The following is a 15,750-nucleotide window of genomic DNA, read 5'->3' on the forward strand; positions in this document are numbered from 1 at the left end:
GGTTTCAATAATCGTTGGTCAGTATAATGGAGGAGTTTTCCTTTTTAAATGTACAACTTGTTATAAGCCGAGGGCTCATTATTTGAAGATCTCGAACGTAATTCAATACATTCCTTGTTGGAACATCGAGTGCTTTTCACTTTTATATTTTTTGTTAGTATCAATCTCGAATGCGCAGGTTATTTTATTTCAACGAGCATTCGAGTTTTGTAAGTTAAGAAAAGGCAATATTATGATAGAATGATTTTAACCATTAAGTTTTACTTTTTAAGTATTTAAAATCAAGAAAAATAATGAAACGCTTACAGAATACCAAGATCCCTGCTATCTCATTGGTTTTTACTTCGTCATATCAAAATCAATGTAAATATTTTTATTCAAATACTTATTAATGCAGTACCGATAACAATGTGGGATTTCATTGTAATCCGTACCGCCATGTACCGAAAATAATCGGTAAAATACAAACAAAGTAGTTATTATTAGTCATTTAAAAATTAATACAAATTAGTATGAATTTAATACAAGTAGTAAATTTTCACACGAGACAAAAGAATCATTCAATCCAATGTCAGATGTAAAATATGTACAATATGAACAAGGGTAGATACAGAGTAACTACGCTTTACTAGTGAGGTTGTTTTTAATAACCAATGGAAGCTTGTTTAGTGGCAGTTCAAGTCTAGACTCAAAAACGAATTATTAACTTAACTTACGAACGAAAGTTTTTTTTTTCAGTATTAAATTCATAAATGTACAAGACGTGAAAGATAGAATATCCATAAAAACATCGTTTTCTCTCTCGTTCGTTCGTTCGCGTTCGTTCCCGAGCACGAACTCCACGGCATTCACGCAATCAACTGCTACGTATACAAAGCAACATAAATGGAAATAAAAATATTATTTCATACTAAAAAGCAGAAAAAAACGCTTGCTAAAGTTTATCAAAAGCGAATCCAACCCTTCGAACCCGTTCGAATTGAAAGCGGTGTATTATAGCATTTTATACAATGAAAATTCAGGTTGCATCCCACGCTGACCTCGAGTGGACGCGAGACGGTAGATACACTAGCACGCGAGAGCGAGCGAGATAGATATATACTAGAAGTGGCACTTGAAATATAAATGGTATCGAAATCAAGAGGGAACGAGAGGGAAATAGAATGTTTCTCCGAGTTAGAGAGAAAGGTCAGATCAAGTTGTTGGACAGAACAAGATTCAAAGATATGAGGACTTGAATATATCCTGTTAAAAAGATCAAAAAAGTGTTCTTTGTCATGCCAAATATTTATAATGATTAATGTATGGTCGTCGCGTATAGTTATATAGTTTAGTGTTTATACATTTATATAAATAAATCAACTTTTAGATATTCGATATACGTATTCGTTATATAATGTAAATATATTAATTAATTATATAATTCTGTACAACATACCAAATTGCAATAAATAAGACTTTTATTTTGTTTTCACTTATTTAAATATAGCAAATTAGTCTACAAGAATACAAAACAAAAATTTGTACCGCTTTGAATATAAATATTATCGTTAATAGCTATACAGAGATGTGAAATATACTTGAAATTGAATTCTAACCTCTTAAGCTGTTAACCCATAGCGAACTAGATAATAATAAGTAAATAATATTTTTTTTATATTTAACGAACTGTAGTCAGAACTTTTTTAAAGAGTTACTGTACATCATATACATGGGCATACTTCAAAAGTTACGATACGTTTGTTATAGGGTTGGTTTTGGATGACGCCACGTAAACATTTCTACTACCCAAAAAAATGTTGGTAAAATTAAAGGTTTCTTAAAAATAGTAAAAGTACTAACTATCAACCTTTAAATGTCCCCAATGCTGGGCTTAAATCTCCTCTTCTTTTGAGGAGGGGGTTTTAATCTTACTCGATCACGCTGCTCTAATACGGGTTTGTGTATAAATATGTGGAAGAATTTCATTGAAATAAGACATCGGCAGCTTTCCTCATGATGTTTACCTTCAACGCCGAAAACAAGATTAATTACATATATACACAAATTAAGCACTTGTAAATTCTGTGGTTGCCTGTGTTTGAACCCTCAATGATCGGGTAAGATGCACGCGTCCTTACCACTGGGGCATCTCGGCTTGAATATACTAACCGAACGAAATTATGACATGAAACAATAAAAACTCCAAAGATATTTCTCCCCTATTTATTCTGAGTATTTGTTCAAACACTTGTCAGTAATCCGATATTATTGGAACTGAAGCCGTATCCAGTTACAGTATATCTAGGACCAAATTGATGTTTTACGTAATAATTATGTACTGTACGTCCGTTTTGTACCCTTATTCCTTTTTGAAATCCCTTGTTTATCTCACTAGCTCTCTCTAGCTCATTCACATCAGTATCCTAAAACCATTCATCTTATTAAAACCAGAGATGAGAGGAGTCAATTTAGTTTGTAGGTTGAACAAACATTTCGTCTTCTCTGTATATCATTTTAATTTGTATATCAATGCAATGTAAACCCTATTAATACTAATTACCGATCATATCAGTATATTAGACAAAACTACAAATGCCTTTTCAACTATTTATATTTAATAGATCGTTTTCAAACAAATATTTAGCAATTAGAGCTCATAGCGAGCGATCGATCGCTCCCCCGTGTAATCGCGTCAATCAATACCCGACAAACGCCGGCTGACCCCACTCGTATCCGTCATTTAGTTAAAATATAATTATATGCAGTAGGCAGACTAGCAGATGGGATTCCTAGGAAGTGGTCACCACCACAGACATTGCCCCTGAAAGACATTAACTATCCTTACAACGACGATGTGCCATCAATCTTGGGAGCTTAGATATTATGTCTCTCGTGCTTGTAATTACACTGGCTCACTCAGCCTTCAAACCGGAACACAATAATAATATATAAATAGCAAATAGATATATTTTTTTAAAACATACAAACAAATACAACATTACTAACAGTATTTAAAACGGTATATTTACCGTGTTTTTTATTTTTATTTGGTGGAGCTCGACATTTCGACATTATCTACGAATGTCTTGTTCACGAGACTGACGTTTGCGGGTAGATGTTGACGGCATTAGAAGTGTTAAATACAACATATTCGAAATGACCGAACTGTACAGTGTAAACAATTTTTTTATCTAAAGAAAATATACGTCGAAAATTATTCGGAAGATATACTATCAAGTGTACGTATAACAGAATTATCACGAGCATTTATCTGTCTATACATAAAATTCCTAGGAACGGTTAAACTTTTCACCAAAGATCTCAGTGTTAAATAAGTGCTGGAGCAGTATTAGATGAATAGAAATGAAGTTTCATATACCGTGGAATGTCACGGGGTGAGCAATACTGTAGCCGCAATAAAAGAGGCGCGTGACGGAACGCGACGTGTGGGCCGAGACCCGAGACACAGCGGAGATACTCAGTAATTCACTATATCCAGTTTTATAGAGGACATTATGCATTTACATGATGAATAAAAATATTAAAGTGAAATATCAAACGTGTCATCTCTTTCAAAGCGAATGTAATATTAAAAAAGTATTTTATTCTTAATCAAAATATTACCTACTTACCTACTTGATTATTGACTATGTATTAAGGAATTTAACAATTATATCGTATTCATTTTGTTTTATTCGTCAACCGAAGTTTAATTTAAGTTTCAATCATATTACTTATCGAAGCATCAGTCTGCTCGAAGAATTCCCTCCTGTTTGATTAAGTCTACGATACAAAGCAATGCCCATCAATCTGAATAGAGCGATACAAATTATTGCTTTTTAGTGAAGAATATCTATTATATATCCGGCCTTGAACAACGCCCTAGCAAGGTTCATTATAACCATTGTGACGTACATTTATAAGACATTTCGTTTATTGAGAAGCGAATTAAGTTCTACTAGTATTCCTTGAAAATCGTTTTCATGTCGGACCAATATTGCTTAATTTCATCCAGCAAAAAGAGATTTGACTTCGAACGTACGCTTCGTGACTACGGTAAATGCAACTCTAAACGTCATACAATAGAAAAGGGTATATTTTTAAATCCGAATGAAATACATAAAACATATGTATATTACTATAACTATATAGCGTTTAAACTTGTTTCTAAATAACACACGTCAATAGTTATAGTTAGTTAGTACGAATGTTATAAAATATAATTAATTGCATTGCAAGCGTCACTTCCTGCCAACTAGCGACCAGCGGCGGTCAAATACGAACTTTTATATTTTAATTAACTATTCGATTTGGTTAGCGAATAGTTAACGGTCGAAACATATCGGTAACGATTTATCCGCGTATTAGTAAGTGCCGGTTCATATTTTACATTCCTATAAATATTGTATTGTTTTGAATCGAATCATTCGCACCGCCAAACTTTGGAATACTTTGCCTTAGTCGGTATTTCCCGATAAGTACAACCTTGGTGTATTCAAATCTAGAGTTAACAGGTATCTTCTAGGCAAGCGTGCTACGTCTAGATGTCTAGACCATGTCGATGCTTAACATCAGGCAAGACAACGGTCAAACGTTAGCCAATTAGTTCTTCAGTCATTAAACAATACAAACCGCTATGTTCCCACGTTTTAAATCTGTAATATCTTCGAAAATATTCATTTAAATTACATGTTGTTAAGGGCCATACCTATTGATCTATATTAAATGCACAGTGTATTTAAGGTACTACTTGGATAAGGATTAATGCTGTACTGCTTAAAATCGCTTCGAAAATAAGACATTATTTCTCGTAAAATAAAAGGATAAAAATGGTTATTGTGGGTTATCCTTAAGAGATAGACATACATCAACGCGGATTTTTTTGAAGACCTTTTTAAGGTGTTTTAATACTGTAGTACATTATTTTGATCTATCTCGTCGGGTTGAACCAGCATTTGCAGTGTAAAAGCAAACAATGTGTTTATTTCCGACATCACTTCAGAAACCTCTAAAACGATCAGTGTTTCTCTACTATATTGTGCATGTATTATACAAACAAACCTTCCTCTTGAATCAGTCTATCAATTAAAAAAAACCGCATCAAAATCCGTTGTGTAATTATAAAGATCTAAGCATACACAGGGACAGTCAGCGATAAGCGACTTTGTTTTATACTATGTAATGATGATTACCCACACATAAAATCCTGCATGGCAATCAACTCGTACTAACTGCTCGCTTTCTCTCTATATTCACTTTTCTGTGATCTATATAATTTTCTAATCTGTTAATATTGTCATAGCAGTTCCAATGGTTTCCCTTCTGAAATCGAAGCCTCGGCTAGGGTATGATTAAAGGAAAAGTAATAAGCTTGTATCTTGAGCGCGAGCGGGCGCGCGTGGTATGCGCCATGCGGAATGCACCCTCGTGTAATATCTATAATTCTCGCTATTAACAACCCACTGTAGCTTTTATATGAGACATAAGACTGTGAAACTATTTTAATCCACTTTTCTATTAAACTCTTCGTATTAAATTAATATTTCGTATTGCTCGTGTGACTCGAATTAAAATACTTGTAATGCTTGTTCAAACTGTCATTACATTTGTATGACATTGCCGGTTCTCAAAGTAGGCTGGATAGACTGGATATAGATTTATGGAAGGCAGTTTATTTTTGTTTCGTTTGCGTATATCACTAAATTTTTAATTATATAATATCTGGCCTCGTAAGAACAATTATATAATTATGATGATTTGTTTTAGTTTACGAGTGTCGTATTTGCTAATCTGTTTATGAATGAATTTGAACCGACGATTTACTTGGTGGTAGGGCTTTGTGCTAGCTCGTCTGGGTGGGTACCCACTCCTCAAATATTCTACCACAAAACAGCAGTACCCCGTATTGTTGTGTTCCGGTTTGAAGTGTGAGTGAGCCGGTGTGACAAGCACAAAGGACATAATATCTTAGTTCCCAAGGTTGGTGGTGCATTGGTGATGTAAGGAATGGTTAATATATCTTACAGCGCCATTGTCTATGGGCGATGGTGATCACTTACCATTAGGTGGCCCATATAATAAAAAAAGATCTAAACCAATGAACTCCATAAAAGTATAATTGAAAATAAAAAAATTATGTACCAAGAGCATGTCTTTGCACCTACTAAATACAATCATTTAATTGAAACAAAAAAATATCGAACCAAAATATTAAGTCTAAACATTCATCATAGCAAATATTTAATTTTTAATATTAGCGATGTTATTAATCGAGCGCAAGATTTATTTAAACTCAAATTATAATATTCGTTTGAATAAAACTAACAATTTCACCTCTATACAAAACTACTAACAGATTTACTTCAAACATGAACACGTATAAAATAAAACTGAAAACAATTTAAATACCTACAATAAAAAACTTAAATTTCTTTTCTCACAACCACACAGAATCAATTCATAAACGGGTAAAAATTAGTCTAGCGGACGTGTATATACTGTAAACGAATCAAGTAATCTACTAACCCTCAAGAACTACCCTTTTTAACTAAACTTTACATCCCACGGCACAAAGTCGAAAATCCCTCGCCAAAATTAAAAACTCTTTTGATGTTTCAGAAAGGAATTAAAAACATTTGTATTATAAAGCGACGCAATTAACTAAATGGCAGGGTGTTTAGAAACTGTATAAAAAACACCAGACTCCTTACTTTTGACGCGAAATATGAGGACTACGTACTTACGATGTGAGGTGCACGGAAAGTTCACGATAAAAATAACGTTCTCATAGCGCGATCACACGAGTCGATTTCAGTCGATAAACTGATAAATCGAAAGCTGTTTCAATCGACCGAACAAACATTCACTCAATTTAAAAAAATCTAAAGGTAAATAATAATAGTTCGGCACACTTGGAAATATTTTTTATATTTTGTCAAACAGCTCATTTTTATTACAAATCTACAAACAGTCTTAAAGTAACATAAAGATAATTAATTGTTTATAAGCTTACACAGTGTACTGTGTGCACATTCATAAAGATGTAACATTATCCACAAATTATAATCAAAAAATTATGACGAGTTGTTCGCCAGAACAGGCAAGAAATTGACGGAATATGTCATCAATCATAATAAATTGACCAGTTAAAACGCTATAACTTATCATTTAATAAACTACCAAAATATTTACGCGTATAATTTTCATAGTAAACATTGTTATTAAAAAGTATCTATTTAAATTTTCGAAATCCAGCGAGAAAGTGCGTCGGCGTCCGTACATAAGTTGGCAACATTCCGAGCGCATTATGTCTACGTACGTGTATCGTGTACACATTTGATTAACGCCTGCTAAGTGACTTCTTAAAGAGACTGACTTGCGCCATTCATAATACAGTTTAATGGAACTATACATTTTATACGACGTTAATACGTTTTTCAGTTACGAATTTCTTTAACTTAGTTTAGTGTTGAGTGCGGCGAGCTGTGCGCTGCGCGCTGTGCGCTGTATACAAATAAACCTGGACTGTTTATGTTTGACGTGAGTACTTGCTTATTTCCAGACGGCGTCACGACCAAATTTTTTTGATTACAATTTCAATTGTTTTATTCGTTTTTTTTTTTGTCATTTGTGTCTCATTTGTTGATCCCAATATTGTGTGCTAATTGCCTTTACGGAGGTGTTTGGTCTTGGTTAAGCTACGATTAGCTATCATTTTCAAATCTTCAATGGATTTTGGAACTCTGTACTGAATGTCTCCTCAAAAGTTTTTGACAGCATAATTTTAGCTAACTATACTATTTACTTAACTAATATTTAATTTAAAAAAGTCTTCCATCTTCAAAATATATGTACTCTAAGCCGTAACCCATCACTTTCTATAAGTTTTATAAACCTTTAAACGGGCCACTAAAGACGTATAAAAGTTCCTACTGTAATATTATTGGATATAAATGAACTAATTTATCAGTCTTATTAAAGATTAAACGAAAGTGTCAAATATTAAAATATCAACGGAACCCTAACGACGTGTTGAAATAAAAATAAAACAAGTTCCGCAACACGCTGCGCGTCGTGAGTGTCGCCATAAAAGTCATACAAGCGATACATTTCACCGCGCGCTGAAAACGCCGTGCAAACATCGTGAATAGAGCCCCGGCGCGTTGTGTTATAGAAAATTAAATAAAAACTAACTACTTGCTGTACACATGTATGTATAAGTGTACGATTTAGGAGCCGTCTGTGTGTGTAGGACACATTGCTTACTGGTTCTTGATTCTTGATGTAATCAATCCCTTTATGATATAATTTTCTCTGATATTCCGCTTACAATAATACCATTCGAAGATTGGGGCATAGCTTTGACATCCGTCAACACCTTGTTAGTGTCATGTTAATGTAATGTAATGTATTACTACCCAATTATTAAGTACTTTTGAAAATAAGAGAAAATCTTTAGAAAAAATAACTCAACAATTATTATCAAAACTATATGCAAAATGTAAAGGGCTAAATCGTTATCGTTATTATAATCCGGGCTGCTACTCGCGAAGCTATCTATCGTGGAAGCGAAGAGAAGAATAAGAAATCGTTACATGAGCTGACTGATTCGTTGAACACGCGAGGAGGAGTGTTCCTCCTAATTCGAAATCATAATAAGGCGCAAGCAAATCGTTCTAATTGAAGCTTTATTATAGAATATTAAAAAGTCAAATCCAAGCTACATATTATAACTCATCTGGGGAACCATTAAATTATATTAACAAAATAACCATCAATTACGATTTATCGAGCAATTACTGCTATGGCCATTTCATCCGTCCAGCTAAGCGTGACGCCTGTTCGGAGTAGAGACAATAGCTCAGGACTCAGGAGCGTTCCGGCGACGTCCGACAGGCGGCCCGTATGCCGGCGAATTGATGCTTCATTAAATATATTTTCGTCTGTCAGTGTCGTCTCTTCTCTGTGTTACTGATATCAGTTTATGTCGCAAGGCCAACATTTATAGGGTGGTAGTGTCGGTATAATAACTCGAGGCGAGTCCCGAACTCGAAGTGAGTCTCACGAAAATTCATTTAAATTTAAATAAGTACATTTATTTTTCGTCTTCAAAAATATTGTCAATTTGAAGAGTTTATTTGTATGTTAATCCGTTCGTTTGTGTGGACGCGCTAATGTTAATAATATTTATTGATATTTAAATGTATTTGTGTTAAATATATTGTGAAAGACCATTTATTGGTTAGAATATTATATTATAATATCACAATAGGGCTCATGGGGCGGAGCGCTAACGCGTAACGAGGGTAAGGCCGCGCTTTACAGCGTTTGCTTTAACTAGTTGGTGGCTGTCGCCATCGCATACAGACATTGACACTGTAAGAAATATTAAACATCCCTTGCTCCGCCTGAACACACACACGAGGTACGTTGCTAACGTGAATATTAGTTCGTTTCGTCGGTCTATTTTCAAACATAAATATAATCTGTGACACGAAAAGATTTTCAGGGAAATTCCACGTGAACACAGCCACTGTCTAATAGTAGATTACGAGGGAAATCAAAAGTTTTGTTTAATACTTCGATAATATTAAAAATGCGAAAGTAAGTTCGTTTAATTATTCGTTTGTTACGCTTTTACGTTAACTACTCAACTGATTATTTATTATAAAGGCATATATTACGTTGTCAGGGATAGGAAAAGGACATTGGGTACTAACACTTGTCCTCCTCCCTTATAAACGGGAGGCCAAAACGAGTTCTAATATTAAAACAATCGGTCTGGTAAGTTTGTTCAGTGGAAGTAATAAGCGGCAACACTTTCTGAACGGTCTAATTGGTCCTCAACGCGACAGAGTTCGCGTTATTGAATTCATCCCCTAACTGATCGCGACAACGACCCGGCGACTGCGCTAAGATTTACAGAATATTTATTTCTTTCCAAATCTGCTTATGAAATTTAAATTGATGTTTTCAATCATTTTTTTTTAATATTTTTTCAAGGATTCGTGCTGATATTTTAACTTCATTGCAAGACTAAAAGCATATTCTTTTGCAATTATTAAATTACAAAAGGTTAAGCGATAAACTAGATTATTATTTATTTATTTAATAAATAAAATGTATAATAATGTAATCAGAAGTGTAACCAAGTTGAGAGTAATATTCAACTAAATATTTCTCAAGATTATTCACCAAGAAATTGACAGATTTGAGATTTGACGGTTTAAAAACGAAGCTAAATAAAAAGACAGGATTATTATTATTAAAATAAGTAATTAATAGATACTACCTTCACTGGTAAAAGTCAGTTGGTGCATTTGATCTAGTCAAACATTTAACTAGGTGTTTTGTAGAGGACAATATTCAATAAGGAAAGCAACTGACCTGGGGCGTCTTCTTGTAGATCTGGGAAGTGCGGCGCGGAGGGCTGCGCGTACAGCAAGTTCAACTCCCGAGCTTCGTTTTCCTCTTGCGCCTGCTGGCGACGAAGCGCTACCTGTTAGCGAATTAACGAAAATATAATAATACTATATTTCATTATTATTAAAATATCATTAAATATATAGAATCATATATTTATTTATAGCTTTTGGTAAAAGCAAGGAGTGTTTTAAGGATTAGAAGCATGTGTGCACTTTCTCACACATAAGTAGGTCTCCTCACGGCTTTACTTCTACACATATGTATCTTAAAGCACGAATTAAACACTCATTGCAACTCGGGTTTGAAATGTTGAGATGGCCCAGGACACGTTAGGTACTCTTGATCAAATATTCCGGACCCGTTAAATTAACCCGGAGACCACAACTGGGCATATACTTAAATCTGTTTATATTTCGTCTCGTGTCATCGCGAGGAAAACTACTAATGTCGGATCACATTCTGCAACCTCCGTATCTCGCCTCGGAGCAACGTGACACACACGGGCTCATTGTATATTTAGTATATTTAGAGGTTGTTACTAAACTAGTACGAACGTATGAATGAAGTACAATAAGTACACTAGAATATTTCCTAATTACATCTTTTGCATCTTCATAAATATCCGCACATCGAGATTTGTAATGTACATACGATGTCCTTCTGATAAGAATTATACTGGATCGACTACTACATCCCACGTTTTCTTTCGAACTTTCATGCAAAGAAAACCATTGAGTGGCTTCTCGTATTATTCTTCACAGTTTATTAATACAAACCTGTGCAGCCATAACGCGCTGTCTCTCGGCTATCAATGTGCACTTGGCGCACACACAGTCCCGCCAGCGACAATAACGCTTGTGTCCTTTTAACGCCGACACAACGCCGTGGTTGCGACACCGAGCGCATTTTGGTGTTCTCTGTACACAGAAATAATAACATATTTATTTACATTCTTAACACGTGATTTAATTACGATAGAGCTGTTCCTGTGGGTTCAATTCGAGGCTTCCGCGGAGTTCTTATTGTCTTAGGTTCAGCTTCAACAGTCACTACTATAAAAAGCTGAGAATCAATGAAAACCGCTAACATATCAAACAGTGATTATTTAACATTTTTAAAAAAGAGGCAGACAGACAAACAGTTTACTTGATCGTAGGTGGTCACCATTGTCGATAGTCTCTGGCTCTCTAAGAAATATTTACAAATCCTTCCAAAACCAACGTGCCACCAACCATGGGTCTAAGATGTCTGTAACTACACGGGTTCACTTACCATGGAAACCGGAATACTATATAAAGTATCGATGTTTATGTGTCGGTAGATTGTATAATATCTAATGAATACCCAGAACCCATACTAGGAACATAAATACTTTGTATAGTTGTGTTCTGGCTTAAATTATGAGTTTCAGGCACAATACCACGCGGTGTAATTGAAATCTTAGTGGTTGGTGTTGCACTGACAGTTTAAGAAATAACTTATAATTTATAATTTTTCTTACTGGACTAATGTCTATGAACTAATTAAACCACTTCGAATCAAATCAAATTCCTTTATTAAACAGAGACTTTTAGTGCGTCCACATACTCTACATTGTCCCACAGAAGAATAAGTGAATCTATGTAATCCAGTAACAGGAGTACATAGATCGGCTACGAAAATAAAGCTAAAATAAATACATTCTAAGTTAGCCCTCATTTAGTTATAAGTTAAGTTTAGAAAATCATATCGTAGTATACACCAGTGATCTACATTTTAGCGCTCTAGACTCAGTCTTTTGGTTGCGGGTCGACAGTCAGTCAGGGCACACAATTTTATTAGTATAGATTAGCTAACTACTGAGTTTCTTGTCGGTTCTTCTCGGTAGAGTCTACTTTCCGAACCAGTGGTAGCTTTATATTTAATTCTACACAGCAACATTCGATTCGATTCAAAGGCTTTCATGAGCCTACTCAAGTAGGCTAAATAAACAATATTTTGATTTTGTTCAATTTGGAGACCAAATAATCACTAAGAAGCAATTTTATTTTACGACAAATATAAATCTAAGTGCCACCGCTTTGTAATGTAGATCATATCGAGAAGAACCTATAACTCAATAGAAGCAAAAGCTATATATAATATATCTGTTATATTTTGATAATTTAATATTCTAATACAATTTAGTATTGTAGATTTTTTAAACAAAATATACAACATTTCTCATTTCTGTATTCGTACATACGACGTTACATACAATACGGTCCCTGTTTTAGGATTAGTGCGAATAATTATGCGATAACTGGTTTTGATGAATAAACACGACGTTTATTAATTAAATCAAAACGCAGTATTTTAGTACTAATTATTTTAATTTAGCGCAATTAGTAGATACTGTCTGAGGCTGTAATGCATGTATTGCTTACTGACTGTATTACCAAATAAAGTAATTGATATATAAATTTTCACCATTTAATTGCAATGAATTAATTAATATACGTGTTTTAGTTATTAAAAAAGAACAACTGCTGAGTTTCTTGCTCTTCTTGATATTGAACCAGATTCAAATTCTAAAAGGCCTTAATCGAATAAAGTATAATTTATTTATTGAAGTGCTCATAATATACTTGTTATTCTGTATATATATGAAGCAATATTTAATCGTGTTATTGGAGTATATTAATGTTAAATAATAATTTAATATTATTATTTAGTAGGCGGTTAATAAATACGATCATTTTTGCGTGACTTTATTAGCCAGAAATTAAAAATACTTCGTTTTTTTTTTGCTATTGTCGTATATCTTTACATATACATATTGGTTCTGTATGTGTGTATAACACTGAACTCCTAAAAGGTTATAATATATTTTGATATAAAATTGTACGTTTAACCATCACAAGTTTACTGTAATGTTGTTTTGAAATATATATTTTATCAAGCTAGTATACCACCTTATTGTAAGTAATGTACGCACATACACTTCGCCACACGCCCAGCAAGAAGTATAAACCACTTATTACATCTTCTACTGGCGCACGGCTTGCACAAAGCCATCTAGAGGGTTACTACTTAAATATCACTTTCAATGATAAGGAAAGACAAAGTAATATTAATTAAATCGAGGTAAATATTAATCAAAACTAAAATTAGACAAATAGAGAGAGAACAGGTAATGTATAAGATACTAATTGTCGCCCGCGGTCTTGCTTGTGTTTTAAGGGTGGGTCGTCAGGTGTTAGGTAGAGAAAAGCCTTTGACCTTTCAAGGGGTCCAAGCCAAATATTAAAGTCCACCAATTCGGTTCACTAAAAGAGTTACAGTCGTATTTATATATAAGATATACTGAAATCCACACACTTAAGTTGTAAATAATAAGTCTGTCTACATCGTTTTATAATGGAATATAATTATCAAACTTATGTCATACTTTAGTATAATAGACTGTTAAAAACACTTATTAAACATAATGTTACAATATTCAATATAGTATTCTTTCGAAAAGAACTAAAAAATAACTCAGTTGGTATTTTTAATTAAATTAACTGCATATAATAATTATGTATTATCAAATTTACTAATTATTAGGTATCAACGTGAACGATTACCAACTCCTCAGTTTTTTTTAAAGTAACATGAAATAAAGCTTAGTAACTCTAACATTATTAGCCAAATAAAATCGAAACTTCAGTCATAGAAAATGTTATATATTGATTATATTTATTTATTATTGTTATATTTTTATTATTATGATTTATTAGTATGCTAGCAATAAACGCTTTAAAATAATCATTAATAATACTTAGCGGACGTAGGCGAGTCCAGCGATCATTCAAAAGTTGAGGTTTAAATTTCAGTTTTTACAGCTGGAGCCAGATGTGATGTTTAAGAAAATCTAATTATTTATAAACGGTACTGAAAACTAAACCAATACGACATTAAGTATCTACCCGTCCCGACTTCGTAGGGGTGATATCTTTTTTATTTTATTTTTTGTTAATGGGACTTGATCGGCGCTACTTAGCGGACCCAATTTAAATCACCCAGAGACTTTCTCAAACACACAATTTTATATCAAAATACTTCCAGCCGCTTAGTTCAGTGATATAAATCTACACGGAAGAATTATATACAAAGATACACGACAATAACAAAAAAAAATTCAATATATTGAATTTCAATCGCAAATTAAGTCACGGGAAAATGATTCTATTTAATAACCGCCTACTGCGTGAATATTAAATTATTATTTAACTAACCCTCTATAATATATTCGAATAACAAAACACAATTAAATATCACTACATACATACGGAATAACAAATAATCTAATAATTTAATCCCCTAACTACCCTAATAATAAAAATTACAAAGTTACAAAAGTGTAACGTTACACTTTAATAAAGTGTTACATTACAAGTGAGGACAGGCAATGACCTTTGTTATTACATTACATTATACTGTAATTGCAGTGGTAATAACATTACAACGCCGTAATACAATTATTGAAAGAGGAAGTGACACTTGAAACTGTTATTTTGTAAGCTTCCATGTTTAAATATTAACGGCGTGAGTATACGGCATTTTGTGACGAACGTGATTATCGTTCCAAATTCAATATTTTACAACTTTCTTCACTAGACGTGTTTTTTTTTATAATTAAAGACCTTGTGATCTAGATCACGATATAATTAGCTCCGTCCAACAGTATGAGCGTGATTAAAAAATAATCGAAATCTCCAAATTTCATTCACAGTTAGATTTAAAATAATAATACTATTTTTCGGTTCATTTAAAACACTTTGATTCTTAGTAAATTTAGCTAATACACAGTAAGTAGTATATATTTTTTATAATGTACCTAAATATTTAAAAAAATATTTATTTCAATATCGAATACTGTAAACCGGAAATAAAAATGCCTCTAGTTTTTTCACACCTGAGTCTGCGCCGTCGCTCGGGAATAAAAATCATAGATTAATTTAATTTAAAAAACACGACCTTTAATCATAGATACGCACTTTTAAAAACACTTGATTTTAATATTTCAATTTTTTTTACATTATATAACATCTTTAATATTATTACTAAATTAAAAACATATTTATTAATTAAAAAAACACTTGGGCAATCATAGTTTCGATAATGAAATTCACTACTTTTAAAAATGAATTAGGATAATTACCCAACGTCCTAATCACAACGTGAACGTACCCTTACCTGGTATCTTTCAGAGGCTCTGAGGAAGAACGGCGGCAGGGCGGCCAGCACCGGATGCTGGACCAGCTGGGAAACGTCCACACCGTTAGGGAGCGACATAATTTCCTAGAACTGTTTCTATTCAGTACAAAACTCTCAGTAAAG

The 15,750-nt window shown here is 33.4% G+C and overlaps 1 protein-coding gene across 1 annotated transcript in view; it reads right to left on the minus strand.

Moving 5' to 3' along the window:
* Positions 1-15,750, minus strand: part of LOC113402171 (doublesex- and mab-3-related transcription factor A2) — a 30,819-nt gene extending 15,069 nt beyond the window's left edge. The window contains exons 1-3 of the mRNA XM_064218680.1: positions 15,607-15,750; positions 11,184-11,324; positions 10,369-10,480 (exon numbers count right to left, since the gene is read on the minus strand). Of these exons, the coding sequence (XP_064074750.1) occupies positions 10,369-10,480; positions 11,184-11,324; positions 15,607-15,705 (352 nt within the window). The 5' untranslated portion in view covers positions 15,706-15,750. The remainder of the gene's footprint in view (positions 1-10,368; positions 10,481-11,183; positions 11,325-15,606) is intronic.

The sequence above is a fragment of the Vanessa tameamea genome, chromosome 23 (assembly GCF_037043105.1).
Source record: "Vanessa tameamea isolate UH-Manoa-2023 chromosome 23, ilVanTame1 primary haplotype, whole genome shotgun sequence".
Lineage (NCBI taxonomy): Eukaryota > Metazoa > Arthropoda > Insecta > Lepidoptera > Nymphalidae > Vanessa > Vanessa tameamea.